Here is a 27,573-nt window from a genome sequence, read left to right as displayed (position 1 = left end):
TATACCCATATATAGCAACACGAAGTCCTGCAGAATTGCAAGGAACAGTTACAGGTTTTTTAGTTACAATACAAATTTCTCTCATTTTAAAACCTCAATGCAAGATACAGTAAATCAGATTACTGTTCACATTAGGAACGAGAGAGATGAATAAAGAATGGGTCTTGTGTAGGAATAATCCTTCAGCACTTATTTAAATGCTCTTTCAATTTTGCAGGGGGTGGGGGTAAAAAAAGGCTGAATTCTTTCAAAGACCATACCTAAATACCACATGCTAAATCTCACTTCCTGAAGTATTTTCAAGCCACTCTAAAACATAGGCTGGACTATAAGGAAATTTCAGTAATTTTTGACACAATAGATACAAATATACAATAGAAGGGGATGGTGCCCCACCCTCAATTTTTTCCAAACATTTTAAGCATTTTATTAACCTTTCAAATAAAATTAAATGGGAAACGGAGGACGTGAGCTGAGCTAACATGCTTTTCTGCACGATGCAACGTGTTGTTGTACATTTGCTTTGCGCCTTATTGTTCTCTTTTCCATGATAAATGATGTCCATTGGGAAAAAAAAGCAGAAAAATAAGTAATTTCATGGCAGTTTTAGCCTTACACAAGTACATTAGGAAGCTGTCTCCAGAGACTAAAACTAACGGTACTGCTGGCACAGGGATATCCACCATTCTAGATACAGATTACCCCCTGCAATACACCTCCCCCTCCTCCCTACCCTTTTTGCCCGAAAAAGGGCCTTAAAACTATGAAGCTAGTTGGCCGCTGCATGTGAAGTGGGAGTCAGTGGAAGGTGCAAGATACCAGTACTTGTTTTTGCCAGCATTTCGAAGACAAGGGCCTCTTTCATAACCACTTAAAAACGGAGCTGTGTTAGAAAATACCATTAACAGCACCCAGGATGAAAAAAGCATCAGAGATAAGGGACTCTTCTAATGGAGGATCCCACATATCTGTAACAACTAACTGAAAAGGGTGAGACTAAAACCAAACCTGACTTTCCAGAACATGATGAAAGACTCATTTTGCAAATGGAGGAGAGCATAAATTACAACAAATAAATGCAGTACAAGATAACTGAACTTCAGAAATACAAAGAACAGAATCAGCTGCAAAATATTCTGAAGCGTATGAATCTTAACATTTCAAACACGGTCTTAAGTGCATATAAGCAAAAAAACAGGAATAATTCAATATGGTACTTACCCTTGTAAGACCACCAGCAGCCTCATTTTCTTTCTAGCATAAGCAGCCTGACGGGCACTGCGGTTCTGCTGGGACTCAAGGACACTGGAGAGGTAACGCTGGAAGTGGGCTGCACTGAAGCACTCAGGGCTGTCCAAAGTTTGCCGATAAATGATCCACCTAAAACAACAAAGTGAGAAATCAAATTAATTCCGTTTTCTCTGTATACTAAATTATTTCTGTTCTTTTCATTGTGAATCAATGGCTAATCAAAAATAAATCTATGACAGTACAAAGAAATTACATCTACTGTGCTACAGGCAAAGGGAGCTCTCAGGCGTCTCACGCTCTTTCAACATTAGTCAATTATTTTTTTAATTTCCACCTTTGACTTCTTTGACTTGAAACAATAGGACTTGGGCTAATCAAAACCATATGTAATAAAAAAGTTTGGCTTAGGCATATTGTTTGAGGGCACAGACCTTATTTGGGCCACCCTGGATATGACTATTTCATTGTTACAATGTAACTGAAATTTCGACCTGTACAGTTATTTATAAAACATACTTCATGATGGGTTTATGCAGAAGACCTTGAAATCATTTTGAATGTTTACAATATGAAAAAACCCCAAACCCCTCACTATCAGCTTCCAAAAGGCACATGAATCCCCCCTCCCCCCCCCCCCCCCCAAGCGCCCTGTGTGCGATTCAGAACAGAAAATTACCTAAAAACCTAGCGATGCCAACTTCTAAAACAGGATCAGGACTTCCATTCAAGCTGTCTTGGCAACATATGCACAGATTTTACTACTAAGATTAAATCCTAATTATTCAGAATAAGAACTTCAGGGGAAAAGAATAGGGTGGGGTTTTGAGTACTTTGTATAGAGCCAAAAAAGTCAGCATTCAAAAAACAAAAGATCTTTAAACGATTCTGTTCTATTGCCAGTTTCTGGTCTGTTAAAAGGCAGAAGAAATTATTTTTAAAAACATATTCTACATTTTAAAATGAAGACTTAGGTAGACTTGTAGGAATTCTTCTTTTACAATTTTTTTTCCTGCTTGTATTCCTAGAGAGGAACCAAAAAAGGAATATCTCCACCTGTCCCTTAATGTTTTGACAACGCCAATCGTTTTCACCCTACCAAAACACAACGGTCCATCTGGCCGTTCTGGAAATACTACCGCTCCAAAAGATAGGTTTGGGCTCTAAAATGGTTTAATCTAAATGGGCATATGGCAGTCACACTATTAGAAAAAACCAGGAATTACAAGTGACAGTTTTAAATAACTTAGTACTATGATATCTGTAATATTCCAGTTCTCGTCACAGGATCCTTCTAGGAAAAGTCAACACTGGGAACACAGAGAAGATAAGCAGGGAATACTGTAGTAACAGTTCAGCACAATGAATAGAAATGGATCATTACATTTAACGAGTACTACTCTAGATCATTTAAAAACTACACCAACCTTCCATACTCCTTGTTAAAAGTAACCAGAAAAGAACAGAGATCACTGCAACGACATCCTGGAAGGCCTGTTAAGATGGTCACAATCACCTGAAGTTAAAGGAAAAATTACATTTATTATTTTTCTTTTGTGCCTAAAAAGCAAACTGCTTGGGACATGTCTAGTTAAGACAAGATCCCTGGTTCCTATAACCTTGAAGATGAAATAATAGAGAACAAAACAAGCGACCAAATGCAGAAAGGGAGAAAAAATACAACAACAACAACAACAACGGAGGAGAGAATAATGGTAACATATATAGAATATATTATGCAATCTAGATACATCATGTACATGATTATTCATTGTAAATAGAGCGTAGCTTGATTGATCACCGATTCAGAATAATGTAATGAAAGGCTAATGAAATAAATGCACCGAAATGGATCTGAATACAAGATGTAAGCTACATACCCTAGCAGAACATACTACATAGGTAAGCTTTGCTAAATGTGGCAGGAAAATGTGTGTTAAAAGTACAAAAGCCAAGGTTTACAGAAGCTAGATGCTTTCAAGTTGGCAGGCCTGGACAGGATGCACCCTAGGGAACTGAAGGAATTGGCTGAGGTCATTTCAGAGCCATTGGCTATCCTCTTTGAGGCCTGGTGGAGATCAGGTGAGGTTCCAGATGACTAGGAATGGGCAAATGCAGTGCCCACCCAGGGAATTAAGAGACCAGTCAGCTTGACCTTGATACCTGGAAAGATCACGAAGCAGGTCTTTGAGGAATCTATTGTGAATACTAGAGGAAAACAAGGTGATTGGGAACGGCCAGCACGAATTCTTCAAGAGCAAGTCATGCCTGACTAAGCTGATTTCCCTCTATAAGGTGACAGGTTGTGTGGATGGGGGGAGAGCAATAGAAGCAATACACCTTGACTTTAGCAAGGCTTTTGACACTCTCTTTGACATTTTTATTACAAAGCTAAGGAAATACAGATTAGACAAAAAGTACTTTACTGGTTGGATCATCGTGCTCAAGGAGCAGTCATTAATGACTTGGCATTTAATGGGGAGGAGGTATTAAGTGGGATTCCCCAGGGGGCTGCCCTGAGCCCAGTAATCATGCAACATGATTTGGCTGATGGGACTGAGCGATGTTTAGCAAATCTGCAAACAACACCAAGTTGGCTGGAGTTGCAGATATTCCAGGGGACAGGGCTAGGATCCAGAATGATCTGGACAGTCTGGAAAAATGGTCCACAGATCAACCAGATGAGATTCAACAAGGATAAGTGCAAAATCCTACATTTGGGATGGAATAATTGCTTGCACAAATACAAACTGGGGAATGGCTGGCTAGGGGGTTACAGTAGACCATAAACTGAATAATAGCCAACAATGTGCTCTTACTGCAAAAAAGCCAAGAGTATACTGGGTTATGTTAGCAAGTGGGTCACCTGCAAATCAAGGGAAGTAATTCTTCCCTTCTATTTAGCACTGGTGAGGTCTCAAGTTGGAGAACTATTGTCCAGTTTGGGGCCCCACACTTCAAGAAGGATGTGAACTGACTGGAAAGAGTCCAGTGCAAAACAACAAGTGATTAGAGGCCTAGGAAGCAAGACTTATGAGGAAAGGCTGAAAGAACTAGGTTATTTAGTCTGGAGAAGAGAAGGAGGAAGTTTGTATTTGATAAAAAACAAAACAAAACAAAAGTCTTCAAATACCTGAAGGGTGATTACAGAGAGGATGAAGATGGATTTTTCTCTGTGGCTGTAGGGGACAGAACTAGAAGCAGTGGCCTCAAGCTTCAGTAGGAGAAACTTAGGTTAAAGATCATGACTATGAGGGTGGTTGAGCATTCAAACAGGCTAACCTCAGGCAATTTCTATCCTTAGAAGTTTAACAGCAGGTTAGAAAGACACTTGACTGGGACAGTTTAGCAAGGGATGATCCTGCCTTGAGCAGGGGGCTGGACTAGATGACCTCATGAGGATCTCATTTCCTATGATGCTAAAATGACTGAACAAGGAGAAGTTTCAAGTGGCAGTGAAATGCATCAGCCGTCTGGTACTCTTGCGCAGCAGGTTTTTGCCACAAGGCTCAGGAAGACATTACACGCATGGCGCAATGATCCTGTTAAATTGAGTGCTAAGTAGTAATCCTGCCCAAGTTGATGGCAGAAAAACATTCCATAGAATATGCAGAACATCGTGGCTGGAGTGCACTGTGCTTTAAACTGAATGTGTGGCAGGGCTGCCGTGCCATACAACCTGCTGCCAGCTACACGGCAAGGCCTGGCTGACAGCCATGCTAAGCAGCCCTGTGCAACTTCAGGTCTGGTGCTGGGAGCCCATCAGCTAATGCGCTCCCTGCCCCTTGCTGGCAGGCTGATTGATGACTGCATCACATGGCTTTCAATATAGTGATGGGCTGGATTACTGGGACACAGGAAGCTGGAGGGGCTCACCATGATTCAAAGGAGTTAAGTCAGAGGCATTAACACCCAGAAAAACTGAACAGTTAAAAAGGTAGCAAGTTCATAGATTCATAGATGCTAGAGGCGGAAGGGACCTCAATAGATCATCAAGTCTGACCCCCTGCATAGGCAGGAAAGAGTGCTGGGTTCAGATGACCCCAGCCAGATGCCTATCTAACCTCCTCTTGAAGACCCCCAGGGTAGGGGAGAGCACCACCTCCCTTGGGAGCCCGTTCCAGACCTTGGTCACTCGAACTGTGAAGAAGTTCTTCCTAATGTCTAGTTGAAATCTGCTCTCTGCTATCTTGTGGCCATTATTTCTTGAAACCCCCAGGGGCGCCTCGGTGAATACAACCTCACCAATTCCCTTCTGTGCCCCCGTGATGAACTTATAGGCAGCCACAAGGTCGCCTCTCAACCTTCCCTTACAGAGGCTGAAGAGGTCCAGGTGCCCCAGTCTCTCCTCATAGGGCTTGGCCCACAAGTTTTCAATCACTTACATGTATCTGATGAACATGTTACAGAAACATGGACATGTACAACAAAAAAAATCCCCAAACCTGTACTCTTTAAAATAATGTATAAGCAGTGTTACTTGCCAGTATTAGGCATCTACAACACAGGATCCATAAAATATGAAAAACTGGAAGGTTACAATTCAGAAGATGGCTATGTTCCTGCTTCCTCTGATATCCTTATTATGACAGGCTGAAAATACTTGGAAAAAAAATCATGAAACATATCCTTTTTGTGAGCGGTGTTCAAAACATTTGAGTTTTAAATCTGTTATTACTCTTAAATTTGCTGCTGGGGGGTGTATAAATAAAATGCCTCTACAGAGAGAGTTAAGCAACCAATATTTATGTAAGTTTAAAAAAAATGAAGTGTGCAGAACGCAATATTTTTTTTCAAAGTTCCAGTAAATAAGAAAGACTAATATTGTTGATGCATCCCTTTCCAAAATATAAATCAGTTTACTTGAAAATATATTACCACTGTTGTCTTTTGATCCTCAGTTATGAGTGTGCCATGTGTATGAAATAAAGGAAGATTTAAAAAAAAAAAAATCACAAAACTTAGCACACATGAAAGGAGTACATGCTGTGTACCAACAAGAAAATCCAATAAACCAGATTTTAAAAGGTAATGAAGTACAATGACCGAATTACATGGCTAACAAAGCAAGTCGAAAGCCTTTTTTTTTTGTTCACAGCAAGCATTTTGTAAAACCACTCATGTCTACAAAAAAATTGTTGTTTGCTGTCTTACCTTATCATTTTCTGCTTTGCTTACAGGAATGATTTCCGACTCTTGCAATAAAATAGGAAGGTGCGCTCTCATTACTGGCTCACAGCTTGCACTGCTGACTCCAAAATGTTGCAGAAACCTTTCAAAAGCAAAGTTTTACCTTATAAATAACAAAAACATGAATCCATTTGTTTCAAATAAAGACTTACAATTAAACCTTATTGAAGGCTGAAGAGATGTCTCAGAAAATAAATGAACACATTTTATATGAAATATTTCTCTCACTTCAAGAGGTACTAGTAAAAAGGATTTAGACTCAAAAGAAATCTTGTATTATACTTCAGATATCAAAAATACCTTATTTTGTTGGGGTGCTTTTTGTTTGTTTGTTTGGTCGGTTTTTTGGAAATGCATGAACATTTGAGAATTCAAATACAAAGACCAAATACTCACCGCTCTAGCTCTGGGAGGTTAGCAGATATTTTTAGCTGGTTTCCTCTTTCCCCAGCAGGATAGGACAATGCATTAAACAGCTTCTGCATCTTGGAATATCTAAAACAAGGACATACATTAACTTAATCATTTAATTCAGCTCTAAGTAAATCCTTGTCTCTTCCTTTATTTTTAATCTGTATATCTATGTAGCAAGTCCTGGTTTAAAAATAGCGTAAAGTTAAAGAAAACAATTATTTGTTATAATTTTTTAATCTAAAGTTTCACCGTTCTTGTTCTTAAAATCCCATATCCATATTTATATTCTACAGTATCCAAGATGCTAAGCAGAAAACCAAGAGAATCATACTTGTGTGCAATTATACATAAAGTTGAATAGTATCAACTTACAATCTCTTCTGTTCCACCGATAAGAATTCTTCCTGGACAACTCTTAAAGATAATCCTGAGTTTGTCCTTTGTTGCCAGGAGGAGAAAACCTGTACAAATACCAGAAGAAAAGGAATTAATTAGTTGAATATGAAATGTTACATATTTAACAATATAAGTGTCTTTAAGTCATTTTTGTGGACTAATAAAGATGTATTAACAACTAGCCCTTTTGGAAAGTGGCCCCAGCACCCTATTTATAAATATTCACAATGAGAAGCAAAGATCTTGGAGACCAAAAAGCACTTCTGCTGATCAACCATAAAAAAAAAAAAAATCACTAGTTAAGAAAATAAGGATATTTTCTCGTTTCAGTTATAATTGGGTAAGTATTCCCAGAACAAAGTTGTGTGAATTAGCCTTAAATCAGTTTGTCATTGTACCTGGTGGTACAATGATTTGTAGTACAAAAAGATAGTATGCAATTCCATGTTCACATTCCAAAATCCGGTGGGGCTCTGCATACTCAGGACAGAGGAAAGAATGAAGAAAAAAAAAGATCAGGAAAGATGGCACCTCAAAGCTCCCAAAACCACCACCTGGATCTGCCTCTCACTTTAGAAACACAAGTACTAGAGTCACGCACTCCTACACTGTTGGCAGAAAACATCTTAGCTTAACAGAGTAGGCAAAATGAGAGACCGGGTTTGGAGCTCTGATGTTTATTTGGCAATCCCCACATAGACATTTTACTGTAAATGCATCTATAGACAGCTTGCAAGAGGCATTTCCAATGCCCAGCTGAGACTTCCTGGCAGGCCGGGACAGAGACAAAGCAAAAAAGAAAGGGCAGTCCGTACGCTGAACGCCAGAGACTGTTTCAACATTGCTTTTGGACGTTAAATTGCATCTAACTGAACGTACGAAAGATAAAGTGGACAAATGTTTACCTGTAACTGAACCTGAGAGTTCAATCTTCCAGGCAACAGAGTGAAATGAAAAAGCACTGCAAGCTGCTGCTCCCAAACATACGATTTTAAAGCCAGTCACACAGGCACCAAGGGAGGAAGGCAGCTTTAGCCATTACCTGCAAACTCCTTTGCATTCTTAACGCTGCTAAATTATACCAGTTAATGTGGCTTTCAAGAGAGTGGACAAGTGATGTTATGGCTATAACTTGCTAACGATTCATAAGAAACTCTCAAAAGCAACCGACTCTTTCTTCGCAAAGGCACACAATAACACACATTTTTGACAATTTAGGAATTAATGGCAACATCCTACGCTATTCAGATAAGTTAAGGAAAAAGGCTGTAGAAAAGAGGCCCCAATCAAATGGAATGAAAAACAACTTCAAGAAATTTTAGGACTAGGCAAAAATCCTGCTCCGAACAAAAAATAAAAGAGATGAATCAGCAAGGGAGCCACATCTTAGAGCCAAAGCTTGGGGTGAAGATCAAAGGGAACCTATGTGGTAGGCCAAAAACGAAACAAATAGTTTGCATCGGTCACCCTTAGGGATGTACTGAAATCAAGATTTTGCAATTTTTGCAGAAAATGTGAAATCAGACATTTTCTGTGAGAAATCAATGAAAAAAAGGAGCCTGGGAAAAAAACAGGGAAAAACAGGGCTCTGTGTAAAAATGAAAGGTTTTTCCCCCCCTAGGCAGCAGCCGAGATGGAAGCTGCTCCCGCGCCACCTCTCAGCCTTGCAGCCCAGACAGGGACAGGCCCAGCCCTGGTTTTTTTCCTCCACAGCCACAGCCACTTGGCCTGGCTGGGACATCCTGCACTAAGCGGGTGCTGAGAGGGTGGGGATGGGGAGAGCGGGGCTGGGCCAGGGGGAGCAGAGCCGGTAGGTCAGTGTGGCTGTGCCATGGTGGTGGGGACAGGAGCAGGGCTGGGCCAAGGGGAGGAGAACTGAGCTGGTAGGGGAGGCAGGGCTGGGAAGGTGTATGTGGAGCGGGGGCGGGGGTGTAGCCTGGCACTGGGGCAGCAACAGCCCATCCCCGCACAGGGCCAGGGGAGCAGGGGCACAGCATTGCCCAGCCAAGGGGCAGTGGTGACCCATCTCCACACCCACGTGGGGCCAAGGGAGGGCTTATTTCCTGCCTCCCACCCCTGTGCAGCAGGCCAGGGCCAGGCGGGGAGCAGGGCCAAGCCGGACTGGGGGGGTACAGCTGCAATCTACCCACAAAATTAGAGCCCAGGGCCATGGCGAGCCTGCAAAATTTGGCCCTGGGCTCCACGATTTGAATACATCCCTAGATATCAGGAATAGTGAGGAAGTCAGTTGTACAGGCAAGATGGTCAATGGGAATTACTACATCTGAAGTTAGCAAAGCCAAAAACAAATCTCCATCTCAGAAGGAACTGGCACATGAAAATGTGATGTCCAGGAGACATATGTGCAACAAGTCATTAAGTCAGATGGTCTGTACCACTTAAATGGGAATCAGCACAACTGGTTACTTGAGAAGGGTAAAAGAGTGATCTAGAGAAATCAGTCTGATATCTAATTATTCTGTAAGACTTCTAAATTTAAGATATAGCGGTATATGGAAAGAAATGGGATAAAACCTAACAGATTTACCATAAGACAGATCATGCTAGATGAACCACACATCTTTCAATGAGGTCTTAAAAAAGAGTTGAAAGAAATGCAGTGCATCTAATCTCTATGCACTTCAGCCAAACACTTGAATAGGATCTGCCTGTGCATGTTATCTAGGACTCTTCCCTCCCCCTTTTCCCTAAGTTTCTGGATTTACTAAAGGGGCACATTGCCCCTCGCACCATGGGCAAGGCATGGGGGCAAGGCATGGGTACAGCCCCTGGGCAGGGACCAGACCCACAAAGGGGAAGGGGGACCCAACTGCTGCCACCCTCCCTGGTGGACCTAGGCCAAGGGAAACACGAGAGCTGCTCCTCCAGCAGCAGTTTGCAGGGAGCACCTGTACAGGGGGTAGTGGACTTGGCCAGGGACAGTGGCAGTGGCATACAGGTTCCTCCCTCCAGCATCTGCTCCCAGCCACTGGGAACCATGGTGGGGGACTGGTAAGGAGCAGGTGCAGGAAACCCTCTCACTGCCACTGCTGTGCCCTGCCAAGGCTGGCACCCCACACAGTAGCAGCTAGAGCAGCTCTGGGGCTCCCCCTGCACCCAGGTCAGCCAGGGACAATTACATCGGGGGGGGGGGGGAAAAATGTGCACCCTCCCTTGATCTGCCCTAATCAAATGTATATTACTGAACCGAAGTAGCTGATTTTAGTGAATGTCCAAAGAAGATGCTCTTCTAATGTTCAAAATTATAGGCATGCCTATACTGCCACCCGACTAAACCCAAGGCTGCCCCCAAGAGTCAAGTCCTGCCCTGTTGCTCCCAACCCTCAAGCCTAGCAACTGGGCAGAATAGATAGCTAAGAGAGGTGCTGAGCAACCACCCCAGCACTGCTCATACTCTGTTTTAGGATAGCCTGAGAGCTGCAGTGCAGTAATCATCATGAGGCCTTCCTCGACGACTCAGCCCATATTAAACCCCCAAATCCTTTGTTCTAGTCAGCTGATTATCTAGCACAGTAACTGTCAATCAGCATGCTGCAGCACTCCGGGGTGCCTCAAAATCTTTTCCAAGGTGCTTCAGAGTCGCATGCAGAGTTAACACTGTTAGGTGTGCAAATGTGATTCACAAGATTAAGCTCAGGTATTTCAAATAGGAATCTACGGTAGTAAAAACATGCCGACTTGTTGCGATCTTTCTGAGTTGCTCGCAACAGAAAACTTGCTATTTTATTTTTCCATAGTCAAAAATAAGTGAAAATGTCAACTATTCATTTTTGGAGGATTGCCTCGACTCTAAAAAGGTTGAGAGCCACTGATTTAGTTTGTTATTGCATCCTCCTCCAAACTCGCTCTTGACATTCAGAAAACATTGTTAAACGTACTTTTATGTTGGTGAAAGAAAAATGATGTCTATATTACCTGTGAGTAAAAAGCTTTATAAATCTTTGTTTTGGGGAAAAGTGCTATCATTAGAAAGTTGCTTGGAGTATGGAACTCAACTGGTAGATGGGCCAGCAAGGAACTTTTGAAGTCTATAAAAAGAGCAGCAACAACACTGGTAGAGTCCTAAAAGGAAAGGGAGAAAGAAATTTTAAGAATTAACAGTTGATAATTTGGAAGGAAAAGAAAAAAATAGTTTATTACTTGAATAACTAACATTGCTTCTCCAAATCAGAGAATTTAGTTACATTTACATATGCCTTTTTTTAAAAAAAAAAGGCTATACCAATAAGAAGATCTACAAACCCCTTGATTTCTGCAGTATAATATGTAACAAAGGACCCGTATTAGACATTGACAGTACATCTGAAAAATGCCATCACAGGACATAACCCTTCAACACCACTGTGGAGAATTTATCATTAGCTTTAAAAAAAAAAAAGCCCTGAATATCAGTCTCCTGGAAATTTTTCCACAAACTCAAGAGTTACATTTCAAAATCCACTCCATCCCCATGAATTAAACCAAGGCCCTTCAATCTGAAGTGTACAACAGTGGCTCTGAGGTTTGCATGACCCTCCACAGCCTATTTCATGTCTTCTCTACCCATACTTCCCCAATGGCACAATTCCTGCGGTAGAAGAAATGGCAAAATCGTGCATCAGCAGATGCATGACGAATAGGTCCAAGGAGGTGATACTTCCCCTCTATCGGGCGCTGGTCAGACCGCAGTTGGAGTACTGCGTGCAATTCTGGGCGCCACAATTCAAGAGGGATGCGGATAACCTGGAGAGGGTCCAGAGAAGGGCCACTCGTATGGTTAAGGGCCTGCAGACCAAGCCCTACGAGGAGAGACTGGGGCACCTGGACCTTTTCAGCCTCCGCAAGAGAAGGTTGAGAGGCGACCTTGTGGCTGCCTATAAGTTCATCACGGGGGCACAGAAGGGAATTGGTGAGGATTTATTCACCAAGGTGCCCCCGGGGGTTACAAGAAACAATGGCCACAAGCTAGCAGAGAGCAGATTTAGACTAGACATTAGGAAGAACTTCTTCACAGTTCGAGTGGCCAAGGTCTGGAACGGGCTCCCAAGGGAGGTGGTGCTCTCCCCTATCCTGGGGGTCTTCAAGAGGAGGTTAGATAGGCATCTAGCTGGGGTCATCTAGACCCAGCACTCTTTCCTGCCTATGCAGGGGGTCGGACTCGATGATCTATTGAGGTCCCTTCCAACCCTAACATCTATGAATCTATGAAAATCTGCAATACTGAAAGATTAGAGGGAAGGCATGGTAGGAAATCAGGTGGGCTCATCTACTATGAGAGAAACTGTGCATCATGAATGCAGGTATGAAGTTTATGAGTGGTATCTCAGTGTAATGCAAGGAGCACGTCTCTCTCATAACTTCTCTTAGTGAGCTGAAGTTTAAATAGATCTACCATTCCTCCTGCCAGATTTCTATTTCTGGGTGTCAACAGGAACATGCAGCTGCTGGAACTCTGTTCCCTGGAGCTCAGTAATGCAGGACTATGGTCAATTCCAATGTCATTTTTTTTCCCTAAATCGCATCGTTCTTGCACCCAAAAAATTCTCAAAACACTTTATAAAGCTTTAATTAGGCTTTGGCATCACGTAATGAAGACTGTTTTTATCCCTTTTTTACAAATAGAAGGAGAAAAGTCAAGTGGACTATACAAGCTACGCAAGAAGTCGGTGTTATTGTACACTAAGGCATTTATACATGTGGGCCCAGAGTGCAGGAGGGGGGGAACGCTTTGATTAGAGTGGATCCGAGAGCCACTCTAATTAAAGTGCCTGCAGCATCTTGCATATCAGTGTCCCCATGCTGAAAAATGGCTCTGGGTCACTTTAACAAGCCCCCACTGCCATTTTTCAGTGTGGGGATGCTGATAGACAAGACTCTGGATTACCACGCTCCAGCAGACTCGATTAACTGAATCTGCATGTAATTACAGCATGTCAGAGCAGCCTCGCTGATCTTGTATAGGAGCCCTAAGAAACTAACTTCCAGCACCTTCTCAAACAGGTCCCGAAATATCTCCACAGCTACACTACGAGGTTGCGTGCTTGCATTTTCAAGCATCAGAACTGGAGTCCTTCCAGAATTGCCACTGCTTAGTTTAGGTGACAAAAGACTAGCATTGTTGTTGGTCACCAAAAATACATCCCTCTAACATGGTTAATTTTAGACCGGTCAACATTTAAATATGAACTTGTTCATTTGGGAATTCTTTCAGCACAGCCATGCAGAAGCAGCCCCGTTGTTCTTTTTTTTCCCCGTGAACAGACTCCAGTCACGGTGCTCCTCTATGAAAGCCAGGCAGATTACTGAAAGAGGGAATATATCAGTGCATTTTAAAGACATCTGTCCATGACGCCGAAAACTACTAAACTTTTAAAGTGACCAATTTCTGAACCTTCATGTTAGTACAAAATCAAACAACCCCCCTCGGTCTTCTCTTCCCCAGGCTGAGCAGTCCCAGATCCTTTAGTCTTTTCTCATCCGGTTTGTCCTCCTTAATCATTCTTGTGGCCCTTCTCTGGACTCTTTCAAGACTCTCCACGTCTTTTTTGAAATGCAGCACCCAGAACTGGACACAGGACTCCAGCTGGGGTCTCACCAACGTTTGAGATGACATTTGCTTAATAATGCAAGAAACCTATACCAACTTGCAAGAAACCTCCAAACTCCATCATATGACCAATTATCAAAAACTCTGTACTACTCCATAGAAGATATAGATACCCAATCTTGCAAGCCAGGGAAGCGTATTCCAAAAAGAGAGCAGCCAGGAAAAAGCCTTAGATTTACCCCGCACTGTGTTTTAAAAGCAAGTGCAACTATGTGGTCCCTATTTTTAAGAAGGGGAGTAAGGAGGACCCAAGTAATTATAGGCCTGTAAGCCTCACCTCAGTGCTTGGGAAGCTCTTGGAGAGGATCATCAAGGAACATATCTGTGGGGCCGGCAGGGGAGATCATGCTCAGGGGGCAATCAGCATGGCTTCACCAAAGGCAGGTCCTGCCTGACCAACCTGATTGCCTTTTACGACCAAGTAACTAAATCCTTGGATGATGGTGTCACTGTGGACGTAGTCTTTCTAGACTTTAAGAAGGCCTTTGATGCTGTCTCTCACCCCATCCTCATCAACGAATTAAGTGACTGCAGCATTGATGCCTGCACAGTTGGATGGGTAAAAAATTGGCTGATGGGGCGCACCCAGAGAGTAGTGGTGGATGGGTTGTACTCAACCTGGCGAGATGTGAGCAGTGGGGTACCCCACCCAGGGCTCGGTCCTCAGGCCTGCACTGTTCAACATCTTCATCAGAGACTTGGACAAGGGGGTGGAAAGCACGCTGTCCAAGTTTGCTGATGACACTAAGATGTGGGGCAAGGTGGACACACTTGAAGGGAGAGAGAGGCTGCAACTAGATTTAGACAGACTACAAAAGTGGGCAGACGAGAATAGGATGGGGTTCAACGCAGACAAATGCAGGGTGCTGCACCTGGGGAGAAGGGATCCACAGCACACATACAGGCTGGGGAGTTCCCCTCTTGAAAGCACAGAGGCGGAAAGAGATCTCGGAGTCATTATTGACTCCAAGATGAACGTGAGCCGCCAATGCCAGACCGCAGTCAGCAAGGCCAGCCAGACCTTGTCATGCATCCAAAGGTGCATCTCAAGCCGGTCCAGAGATATGATCCTCCCCCTCTATGCGACTTTGGTCAGGCCGCAGTTGGAGTACTGCGTCCAGTACTGGGCACCGCACTTCAAAAGGGATGTGGCCAGCCTGGAGAGGGGTCAGGAGGGCAACCCGCTTGGTGAGAGGGCAGCAGGACAGGCCCTACAAGGAGAGATTGAAGGACCTGAACCTGTTCAGCCTCAGCAAGAGGAGGCTGAGGGGGGACCTGGTGGCTGCCTACAAGCTCATCAGGGGGATCAACAGCAAATAGACAGAGCTCTTTTCTCCCCAGCACCACCTGGGGTGACGAGGAACAATGGTCATAAGCTGATGGAGAATAGGTGTAGGTTGGAGATCAGAAGGCAATATTTTACAGTTAGGGTGGCCAAAATCTAGAACGAGCTTTCCAGGGAAGTGATCCTTGCCCTTACCTTGGGCAAATTCATGGATGATCACCTGTCTGGGGTCTCGTGAACCCAGCACTCATTCCTGCCTGTGGCAGGGGGTCAGGCTAGATGATCTGTTCAGGTCCCTCCTGACCCTAGCTACTATGAAACGATGAACTCTCAAAATTGATGAGGAGTTAATCTTTCTTATTCATTACTGACTGTTACAACAATCATGCTGGACACAAAGATACTGGAAACAGTTTAAATAGCACTCATCTCTCAACAGTAGGAATGGAAAACTGGAGTGATGAAATTGCCTCTGAAATATAGTTTCAAGTGATTTACAAGACAGCTACATTTGCACAGGAGTTTGATGAACTTGCTGACGTTTCTCAACATGCAAGAAAAGTTACACCTGTCTCCTGGCGGTAGGGATACGGAGGCTGAGAGGGCATTTTCTTGGACACACCCAATTTTTGGACTACAAAGGTGGTAAGTGAAACAAAACAAAGGGTGCCATCATGCTTCCTTTGCGGTCTACCATTCTAGTAGACCTTGGTGTGTAGATTATCAATTCGATCTCCCTGTACTTTTTATTAATAATAAATCTTCCTCCAACTAGAGTGAGACAATAAGCATTTTATCAGAGAAAACTTTGGCTTAGAACGTACAATGCCCAAACCATGCTCGTTACTGGAAATTAAATGGCTTCAATCCAGAATTCAGAAAAGCAGGAGTCAACCCTGAATTTGTTGGGGGACCAGCAGCATTAGGATGGTTAATTAAAAAGAACCATGAGAACAATGAGGGGGGGAAAAATCTGTATTTCAGGTTATAGACAAACATGTTATTTTGAGGTCTGGCTTTTACTTATATTTGTTCATTTGAAGATTACAACAATACCTATTTCTCGGTGCCTCCTTAACTGTTACACTAGCTTCCAACTTAAGTACAATAGGAGTCTTCTCATTCTCCTGTCACTTTTTAGTAATATTTTTAGCATGCTCAGCCTTACTTTTTGCCAAGTCACTTAAACAATAAAGTTTTCCTTCAAGGTTTAGCTTTACACAAAAAAACTGGCATCAGTTCAAGATAAGACAGCCAGTTCCCATAAATAGCCTGAATTTTAAGAAAGTGAGTGTCTTGATTTAAACAATAGACGGAAGGTCAGTGTTAAAATAGCTTTTTAAACTACAAAGGGCCAGTCAATATGGTTTAAAAGAAATGGCTGCTAAGGTAAGGTTTTCTTTACTGTTGCGTTTTTCCAGCTCAAATGAAGAACATGCCTTTATTTTACATTATGGACTCTTATCTACACAATGCTCTTTGGAAATGGCTGTACAATTGCCTAATAAAATACTTGTCCCTTAAGAAAATAGGAGCTTTTTTAGTGCACACATGAAACTTTGCTCATCCAAAATAATCTAATTATTACTTAACTATACCTATCTACCAGTAATTAATTGTCTACCACAGTTGGCCCTACCTTTCAAAAAAACTGCTCTCTTAACCCACCCCTTAATTCCCAGAAATCACAAAACAACGCATCAGAACCAAAAGCTTAATTAATAATTTGGCAAATTATTATCACGTCACAGTCTATAGTAATTTGGTTAAAGAGTGGCCAAAAGACAACCTCTACCATAATCAAGTTGTGGGTGTTTTAGTGCATTTAAGAGGAATATGTATAATACATGTATACAGCATAACTTTCCTCCGCCTGGAAAAGGTGAATTGGTCACCCCCTTCATGCTGTCACTTACACAATGTTTTACACCAGCAGATAAAGATACTTCTCCTGACCTTTTAAGTGATAAGTGGTACGCTACAAGGAACGTCTGACTCAAGGTTAAACGTGGTCTGTGCAAAACGAAGCACTTCAACTGAATATCATATTCTTGGAGCTATGCCTTGAAACTGTTGTTGACTGAAGAATCAAGTTAAAAGGAGGGTTTGCAAAAACAGAAATATGTAGAGCAACTCTTGCTTTCATTCTCAGTACTCTTTCAACACTATTCACCATGTTTAATTAAAATAAAAAAAGAAAAACAACTTTCTCTTGTGGAACAAAGCTTCAGAGCTATTGACTATTAACTTCACATTAATATGCTGTCCTACTTTGACAGTGAAACTGCTATGAAGTATAGAAAAAGTAAATTTGCCCTGTGTAATCCAAATAGCATCTGTACGACAACTCTACTGAAAGGCAATGGTTTTCTGCAGGCTGTCACAAAACTGCACCAGGAAAAATTGCCTCCCTCCCCCCGTTTCTTTATAATATACACTTACGTAAAGGTGATAAAAACAATTTAGAAAAATAGGTACTGATAAACTGATAAATGAACCACTCACCCCATCATAGAAATTAATGGAATTCATGTCATTCTTTGAAATGGTAATGCTGCCGTGGTGGGGATGAGAAAACAGAATCCCGTCTGAAAAGAAGTATAATTTACCTACAATTGAAAAGAAAATAGATTAGTATTATGCGACACGGAAATATCTAACTGCGTGTCGCCTTTTCCCAAGTACATCCTATTCAGTTTTGTACAATACCTAGCTGTGGTTCCAGTCCAAAATTTAGATCACATGCGGAATATAACCAGCATAGAAAATGGTGCATTAAGAGACAAATGGAATGAATCTGTGCATCTGCACTGATGTCCAAAACACAATAATCTTCACTACATCTCCCCATCAGGGTGGAAAACCCAGTAAAATGGTCTTATTTGATAAAACATGACCCTACATGCCTTGCATGGATTTGTTAGCCAATTATTTGGGGGCTTAAAAAAATAAAGCTAAGAATATGATTCCACGTTATAACTGAACAAAAGCAAAAAGGGGAAAAGAAGAGTGACGGTCTACTAAGAAGAAAATAGCAACAATATCGTTTGGTTGTTAGCAACTCACAATTTATTAAGACTTGTTTAATGAATACAAACATAACACTTTAGATAAGAGATGCACAACTGTTGATACTAAAGCAAAAATGGAAGTGGGGTTTATGTCCCCTGACTTCTTCCCCCTCGCCCCGCTTAAATACATCTGGACAGTCCCTTTTTTTTTATGCATCTAAAGCCTGACTTGCTTCAATGGTATTACCGTTGAAGCAAGTCAGGCTTTAGATGCATAAAAAAAAGGGACTGTCCAGATGTATTTAAGCAGGTTGGGGGGTAAGAAGTCAGGGGAAATAAATCCCACTTCTCTTTCATTTCACAAACTTTCAAAATTGACTTTGTTGCTAACTTTCAACACATGCAGCAAAAAATCTGTAAAAGGGTTTGGATTTTTTAACCATTATTTCCTAATGGACAAAGGGCTAATAGCTGCTCCAAAGCAGGAGTCCATTCTCTGCTTTTAAACACAGCTAAGAGTCAACACTGCAAAGGTTTTGCTCTACTTGGATGGCAACAGGACTATGCAGATGCAACACTTACTGCTATCCATGGGATTATGTCTGGCTCTACCCTAAGTTTTTATTCTTCTCCCATACATGCACAATTTTCCCATTAGCTGGCGATGCAATGAAATACTAGCTACACCACCTCCTTTTTATCTGCTTTACAAACATCTAGGGTCTTCAAAAGACTAGGCTGGCCTATGGAAACAGCTAGAAAAACAGGTGCAGACAGCCTTGCTGCCATAACTTACTTTCCGAACACAAAAAAGATCTCCAGAGGAAGAGTTCGGCTGCAAAAAATACACCGCAAGCCGACAGCAGCAAAAGCAGTTTCTGCTACTACAAGAGAAAGCCACCGTCGGAATAGAAACTAGGAACTGCCAACAGGATCAAAGCCATCAGATACAGACTTTCTATCTAAAAGAATAGGGCAGCGGGCCAGACAGGAAAGCACTTGTGAGACAGCACAGAAGAATGAAGAGAGGAAATGAGCTAAAGTAAAGGAGTAGAGAGAACAGATCCAGAAGGCAAACACAATGAAAGCAGTGGCAGAGTCTGGCCTCAGACTATTATTAATCCATGCCTCAGAACAAAGATTTCATCATTCTGTCAACTGGCAGATGCACATAATTATGAAAGTATTGCAGAGGTGTATATGCCTTCTTATGGGTGGTTAAGGAAAGAAGGAAAAACACACTGGGCCAAATCCCATTCTACCTATATTTTACATATAAAAATGAAGTTTATTTTCTACCTATGGGGACTTTTTACCATCTTTAAATTTTCCCTGAGCCTGAGGAAGGGCAGGTGAGCCCAAAAGCTTGCAGAACAAGAACTTCCTCAGCCTGATGAATGGTTTTTAAACTGGAAAGCTTGCTAAAAATTTTTTTCCAACTATTTAAGTTGGTCTAATAAAAGGTATCAGATTCACCCAAAGAACCTTGTCAGCAGAACAAGATTTTTTTTTGCAATTTCTTAGTTGGTCTAATAAAAGGCATCTTCTCTCTGAACCAAGAGTCCTAGAGTTTTGCATTCTACCTATTAGGCACTTACAGAGACTTGAGCGAGGTGGAATAGGATCACACCTAGAGTCATGTAACTGGCCATGTAAAATGTGGGTTGATCCCCACTTTCTTCACTGCCTCCTTTTCTTTTCAATCACAGTCTTACAGCCTGTTACAGAAGCAGATGCAGTCACGAACGTGCAGGGATTTGAATAGAATGGAATAGGATCACAATTACGCATCATGGAATAGGTTCTCTGCCTTTATGACACAGTCAGAGATCTCTCAAAGGATGCCAAGTTTCCCAAACCATGTCAGAGAGACAAAAGGAGGAGAAGGCATGGAGGTACATAGTGGTGTTCTATATCAAGAGATTTAACGCACTGTTCTGTGAGCTGTACCACAAAGCCAGGAAAAAAGCCACCACAAACGAAGCCTCGTTACGCTGACTACTCCAAGTTTGTTTCGGCTGAACACTAAACTAATGTCAGTATGTTTAGCAGTTGACTGCTTGCAGGAAAAATGAAACAGAAGACAGCCTGGCATTTGCTCAGGTACAAGAGGTAGAAGCATCAGTCCCTAGGAAGGAATGGTTTTAGTCTGAGCTGAAATGGGAAACGAACATCAAGGATTACTCTTGCAGGGGCCAGGGGAGGGTAAAGAGGGAAGGGGAGGGGAGCAGCAAGGGAAAGAGCAGCAGCACTGGTGGAAATATGAAAGGTAAATTTTCTGCAAAAAAAATGCAGATTATGGTGGAAAGGGTTGAAATAAGGGACCAAAGCTCCAGGTAGCAAAAGGCTTCAGAAGAAACAAAAGAAAAAAGGGCTGAAAAGACCTCCAGGATTATCCAGTCAGGTGGGTGGCAAATTGGCTTAGGGGGGGTCACACCCAAAGAGTGGTAGTGGATGGGTCGATATCGATCTGGAAAGATGTGGGCAGTGGAGTCCCACAAGGCTCAGTCCTTGGATCGGTGCTGTTCAGCGACTTCATCAGTGACTTAGATGAGGGCGTGGAGAGCACCCTGTCCAAATTCGAAGATGATACCAAATTATGGGGTAAAGTTAACACATCAGAGGGTAGGCAACAAATCCTGGTGGATCTGGACAGGTTGGAAAAATGGGCAAAACAGAACAGAATACAGTTCAACAAGGACAAGTGCAAGGTGTTGAACCTAGGGGGAAGGAATCAGCAGCACACTTACAGGCAGGGGGATGACCTTCTCAGCAGCGGAAAGGGATCTTGGAGTAATTGTTGACACCAAGATGAACATGAGTTGTCAATGTGACAAAGTGATCAACAAGACTAACCGCACTTTATCACACTTTAGGAGATGCATGACAAAGAGGTGCAGGGAGGTGATACTACCCCTCTATGTGGCACTGGTCAGGCTACAGTTGGAGTACTGAGTCCAGTTTTGGGCACTGCACTTCAAGAAGGATGTTGATAGACTCGAGAGGGTCCAAAGAAGGGCTACTCATATGGTTAGGAGCCTGCAGGCAAAGCCCTACGAGGAGAGACTGAGGGACCTGGATCTCTTCAGCCTCTGCAAGAGAAGGCTGAGAGGTGATCTTGTGGCAACCTACAAATTCATCAGGGGAGACAGCAAGGAATAGGAGATGTGCTGTTCACCAGGACACCCCTTGAACTAACGAGGAACAATGGCCACAAACTGACGGAGAGCAGATTCAGGTCAGACAGCAGGAACAACTTCTTTATGGTGAGGGTGACAGAATCTGAAATGGGCTTCCAAGGGAGGTGGTGCTCTCCCCTACCTTGGGGGTCTTTAAGAGAAGGCTGGACACACACCTGGCTGGGGTCATCTGACCCCAGCGCTCCTTCCTGCCCAGGGCAGGGGGTCGGACTCAATGATCTGTTGAAGTCCCTTCCGACCCAAACACCTATGAATCAAATGCATTATTGTTATTGTTATGTATTACTGTTATTGCAAGCCACCCCATCACAAAGCCACTTTCTTAGACTGTCTTAAAAGTAGGGGCTTTTTGCCGCAGCGAGCAGGTTCCTCCACTGCTCCAAGGAACCTTCTACAAAAACAAGATTAAGAGATTTAAGCAGAGTTTGGGAATACCACGAATTTCCAACAGGCAGAGAAAAAATGTGGAGTTCTGACCAGAAAAAAAGTTGTCAGGTCAAGCAGCACAGCAGCTGTGTATCAATGGTGATACAGGTTGCCTCGGCTAACGTGTTTATCTAAAGCAGGACTCCTTTCACTACACGATTTATCTGTCTTACAGTGCTATAGCTACCAAAGCAAATAAACATTTCTTTAGCACTTGCCAGTGAACTCACCTTCCTCAGGCATGGTCTCTGGATTGCTGGAATAAATATATCCTCCATCACCTCCTGTGAGAAGAGTACCCAAGAAGGATTCATCTTCCTGAAGAAGAAAACAGTTTTTTATAGTAACTTCACAGGTGGGTTCGCAATTACTGCTAGAAGGAAACAGTTTGGCCTGCAACTGTCTTCATGCCAGGAAATGACTTGACAAACACAGTAAAAGGAGTTTTAGAGTATCTGTCAAACACTTAAAGAAAGAAGTGTTAGGATGTCGGGACTGAAACAGAGGAATGGTGCTTCTGGTAACTGTAATTAATGAACCTGATAATCACATACCGAAAGAAAGAAGCCGTGTAAGTCTTGACAACTTGTCAGAAATGTCCTTTTTAAGGTTACTTCGTTTGCTTGACGCTTGTTTTTGCAAATTAAAACAGCTATTTGATTCCAAAATTATTTTCACGTGGATGAGACGTGTTTTTGCTTTCTTTTTACACTGTTAGTTTACTGAACACAGTGATTTTTACAGCTTAACAAAAGGTGTTGGGGGGGGGGAAGGAGAAGAGTCAAGAATTTACTTATACTGAAGACTTCTCAAATGCAAATTACTTCACAAGTGTGAAGCCTGTCGTTTGGGAAGTTTCCAGACCCCAGATCATTCTCAATAAGTCTTAAAGTAATCCATTTTATTTTATCTGTACAACTGAAGTAAAAACACAGGTGAATGCATATTAGTATTGGTCTTTCCAGTGCATGTTTTTGATCGTGTCACTGCTTGAGTGCAGTTATGTAAAATCAAGGGTGTTTTTACACATGGTCTGGGGGTCAGGTGGGGAGTGTGTGTAGGGGGGACACAGTGATGTTTCTAATTAAGAGTGGCTCCAAGAGCTACTTTAATTAAAGTGCCTGCAGTGTCTCATGTATCAGTGTCCCCACACTTCAAAATGGTGGGGTGGGGACTCTCTAACTAAAAGCTCGATGGTCTTTAGTTAAAGCACCCCCACTGCCATTTTGAACCGCGGGGATGCTGACGTGCGAGATGCAGAGGCTGGCTGGAGTGTGATAATTAGCACGTTCCACCAGACTCAATTAAACTAGTCTGCTCTGATGCACTGTAATTACAGCACGTCGGAGCAGTCTCCAGGAACGTCTACAGGCACCCAAGGTGCTTTGCATAATAAAGCCTTCTTGTGTGTGTCTATTGGGTTTTAGCTGCTTTCAATTAAAAAAAAATCCAACACTGAACCCATCTCACTCAATGACACAACCTTGAGTTTCTACACTGTTCTTTTATGGGAGATAGAAAAAAAAGGCAGGAGAGAATCCAAAACAAGTCCATAATACAACATATAATTTTGGAATGAAAGTGTAACCAGAGGGCATTTGGACGCACATTTGTGCCACATCTCTGGGTGCTTTTAAAAGTGCCCGGCGCGTGCATTTGTATAAACGGAGAAATGTGTATCGGCGCTGAGAAAATGGCAGCGGCAGACTTCTGAACTAAAACGCATCGAATCTGCTCTGACATGTCGGATCTCCGAAACGTCAAAGTGCAAAAAGGTGTGTGTATAAATGCCCTTACGTTTTAACTAAATATTTAAGTTTATCTTCAATTTGCATTTAGAAGTCATATCATCACGCACCTTCACAATTTGCTGTGCTCTTTCAGACAGTTTCACATCACTATCTTCAACCTGCAGTTAAAAACATTTTCCATTTATGCTCACTTCAGATTAACTTGTTTGCTTTTAAAATCGCTTCAATAAAAAAAAAAAAAAATTGCTTGACACTCATGATAAACATCTGTTCTTTATGCAGCTTTAAATGACAGTACTAGGTGACAAAGGGTATTTAAAACCATGGAAGCTAGATTCAGTTCTTTAAGACCCTTTTGCATCCTTGCAATTCTGTGCTGCTTCGGACCAAAATGGCCCCAAATATAACCCTGACAAGTATGTTAAAGCAGCCTTTAAAAATAGGAAGGATAGGGAAAAACCCCCTGCATCTGATTTTTATTGAGGGTCTTATAGTACCTGGTGTTAAAATGTACAAGTTTTGTTAAAAATTATAAAGGGCTTTGAAACCAGAAAAAAAAAAAAATGATCAGGCTTACATAGTCAGATAACACTTACACAGTGACAGCAACCACACTTAAAACTGACATAAAGTAACTGGAACTCCTACTTCTCTGCAAGACTTTGATAAGCTTGTTTTCTGAGAGTTTATATTAGCATCGCTTACCAATAAGTTTAATTAAAACACAGGATTGCAGAATACCTTTTTAATATTTAGTTTAGTAATATCAATGGTTTTTACTCCTACATCTTAACATATTTCTTTTCCCAGTGGTCTGCATCTATAAAAAAATCACTTGGAATACTTAGGATGTATTATACTAACCAACCAAGAAGCATATCTTGGGATAGCTGCAGTCAAAATGATGTAGTTCGTTTCTGTATTAATACTGCCATCTGCAGGAAAGCAAATGTAAATCAGAATAAAAACCATGCATCTATATTGTGCACGTATTTTATTTAATAAGTTTAATTGCTTTTTTGGTCTATACTTTTGCTGATGTTGAGGTTTACAAGTTGCTGTTAACTTTACTTATACAATAATCAATCCCCGAAAATAAGGGTTTCCTTCCACTTAATTTCTTAAAACAGAAATATCCCATCTTTTTTGTACTGTAACAACCCCATGATAAATACTACAGGTTTCCCTTGCTTTATGCGGGCTCTGTATGTGTGAATTCGCTCTTATGCGATGACCCTTTTTATACCAAAAATTTGTTATATGCAAGGTAATTTAACTCTTATGGGATCGGTGTGGTGGAAGCTTGCAATCAGCTGCTTTGTGCGGTGCATTGTGGGTGCACGCACACCACCCCAGCAGGCAAGTCTGTGGGGGAGGGTGAAGGGGCAGATGGAGGCCCCTGCGGTGAGGGAGGAGGCAGAGCACAGGCAGGGACTGCAGTGAGTGGGGCCCCAGCCGGGCCAGGTGATAGGACAATCAGAGCCCAAGTGGCTTGTCCAGGGTGCTCCTCCACCCCGGTACCAGTGCTGCATGCGAGGGGAGGCACGTGGGCGGCACCACTGTGAAGACCCCAGCCCAGGGACAGCCCTGGTCCTGGCTCCTCCGCAGCACTGGCCCCTGTACCCCGGCCCGGTCCCATCAGCGTAGTGCCCCGAAAGCTGTGAGCCACAAAGCCACCTGGCAGCAGTCCCTGCGGCTGCTGCTCAGGGCAGCTGGTGCCCGTGCTTCTGGAGCTGCAGCTGCCCCAGGAGTGGTGCGGGGGTCAGTACAGTCAAGGTCTTGGAACGTATCCCTATTTGTTACATTGGAAAGCAGGTCCCTTTTATGCAAATTGAAGTTACGGGCTGTTTTCCAGGAATGCACATACAGCATAAAGCGAGGGAAACCTGTATAAATTCAGCACAACAGTAATGAGCAGCCCAGTTTCTCTCTAAGCTTCCTTCCGTGCCCGTGTACCTCTGCTCTTCAGCTGCTGAATCTCCTCCACTGCTCCAAAAAAAGCCTGACCTCAACATGTTACTTTATTCCTCAACTCTTTCTTGCCTCGTCTCCCCAGCTCATCCACTTTCTCAAAGTTTGACCCCAGATTCAGTGACACCTTTTACATATAATCGGTATTAGGTGTTTTTAAAAATTATTTAAAAACCACCAAGTGTTTTGGATAACTTGTCTCCCCTCTCAGTCCTTCCTCTCCCGCTTCATCGTTGAAGATTGTGATGCTATGTTCCACTCTTGGCTACAAGCTCTGCCTTGAGCACATCGTTAAGAGACTAAGTATTTTAAGAATTCCTATACATAGACAACACACAAAACCTTGGCAGTTAAGTGGTTTTATTCACTTCAGCACTGTAGAAAACATCTAATGGGGGTTTAAAGATGCTTGAGGGTTACCCTCTATATTGTGTATTTTGGGAAAAATTCTATTCCAAAAGCAAAGTTGCATCCGTTTCCTTTTTAGTTTATTTACTGATTTCTATTCAAGACAAAGTAGTGGTTTAGGAAATTAAAAAAACATTATTTTTCTTTACATTATGAAAAGCGACAAATAGAAGCAACAAGTAAATATTCAGTAGGACTAAGAGACTTTGTCAAATAATCCTACCAGAATGAAACAAATCTTTTAGATTGGATGCAGAGAGACAAAACTTCTGTCTATAAAATAACTAACTAATTGGATGATTTAGACTGCTAGACAACTAACATTTCACATGAGATCATTATTAATAACTTCAACATATAATCAGTGGTAGGAACAATATGGAAAGAGAGCATTTTGCTACATTACAAATATACAGAAACAAATTCAGAGAATAGCAATATGCACATTACAGCTTGACAGTAATGCGGAAATAGTTACCTTTCTCTTTCACACATATTTGGGTTGTTAGAAATGATTCTGAAAAGGCTACAGATCCCAAGCATCCCCTTCCGCCTAGCAAATCTGGGATGTCATATATGGTCATAGCCGCCTAGAGCAAATTGGTGGGAAGGGGGAGGGAGACGAAGCAGAGGAGCCTTTTATTAGATTCCAATTTCTTAGGTGAAATGTTTCGAATACAGCAAGAACAGATTTCACAAAAGTTTTAGCTGTTTTAAATATTATACTTCCACATTACACACAGAAATAAAAGAGCCAAGGATTTTACCAGTGCAATAGGGTTCTGATCTTATGAAACCCAGAGTTCAAAACTCCATCAAGTTTCAAATGATTTTCATTTTCCAAATATCTTTGTATTCCCTCAGCATATCTACATTTATATGCACGTGTACTACTTCAGACTAACTAGTCCATGACATAAAAGCTATCTTATATTATACTGAGAACTAAAGAGTTCTTTCAATACTGATAAAGCAATCTAATTAATAAAGTGAATGTTAATAGATCAAACTAAAATACGTCTTTAAAAAAAAAAATCAAAATTTTCTCTCTATTAAATGCAACCAGGACTGTACCCAATATAATATATCTAACATCACATGGCTCTCCCATTTGTGCTTATATGGAATAAAGAGGTCTAAAAGAAAAAAAAAACAAACCCCACAAATCTTAAGGACCAGTAGTAAGCAATGACTATATCAATTGCATGATAAGTCAATTTATGGTATCTATGTTTACCCAATATTATATGATGCTGATATAAGTCAGTAAAAATTTCAAGTCAAAACCCTTTGAATTTAAGTATTAAAATTCATAACTCCATACTGCTGTTGCAGCAGGAAAGTACTAAAAAGTTGCTCAGGTATGTGGCTATTGCATCTTGCTCCTGTATTCAGATTAGGGTCCAAGAAGCAATCTGCACCTAGGTCAAAACGACAAGGACTATAGAAGGTTTTCTGCCTTCTGTTGTATTGTGTGGTCTGCTCTAATACCCCAAGTTAAATATGCCCATATGATTTTAACCAACCCTCTTCTAGCGCATTGGCTCAGGGCACTGGTGACACCCTTATTTCTCTTGCTCTCTTCCTGTAACACTAAGAGAGGGAGGGCGTGGGTTATAGTGTCCTTTGTGAGTAAGGAGTGCTGGAGGGTTCAGAGCAGATATTC

The 27,573-nt window shown here is 42.0% G+C and overlaps 1 protein-coding gene across 1 annotated transcript in view; it reads right to left on the bottom strand.

The window, feature by feature from the left end:
• DNAAF9 (dynein axonemal assembly factor 9) overlaps window positions 1-27,573 on the bottom strand; it is a 126,727-nt gene that overhangs the window by 32,811 nt on the left and 66,343 nt on the right. Inside the window, exons 17-27 of the mRNA XM_014597122.3 lie at window positions 26,386-26,497; window positions 24,393-24,463; window positions 23,636-23,686; window positions 22,008-22,095; window positions 17,646-17,749; window positions 11,185-11,331; window positions 7,225-7,313; window positions 6,835-6,933; window positions 6,403-6,520; window positions 2,676-2,764; window positions 1,222-1,380 (exon numbers count right to left, since the gene is read on the bottom strand). Coding sequence (XP_014452608.1) covers window positions 1,222-1,380; window positions 2,676-2,764; window positions 6,403-6,520; window positions 6,835-6,933; window positions 7,225-7,313; window positions 11,185-11,331; window positions 17,646-17,749; window positions 22,008-22,095; window positions 23,636-23,686; window positions 24,393-24,463; window positions 26,386-26,497 — 1,127 coding nt within the window. The remainder of the gene's footprint in view (window positions 1-1,221; window positions 1,381-2,675; window positions 2,765-6,402; window positions 6,521-6,834; window positions 6,934-7,224; window positions 7,314-11,184; window positions 11,332-17,645; window positions 17,750-22,007; window positions 22,096-23,635; window positions 23,687-24,392; window positions 24,464-26,385; window positions 26,498-27,573) is intronic.

This window comes from Alligator mississippiensis, chromosome 2 (assembly GCF_030867095.1).
Source record: "Alligator mississippiensis isolate rAllMis1 chromosome 2, rAllMis1, whole genome shotgun sequence".
NCBI lineage: Eukaryota > Metazoa > Chordata > Crocodylia > Alligatoridae > Alligator > Alligator mississippiensis.
This window is presented reverse-complemented; position numbering and strand designations above follow the sequence as displayed.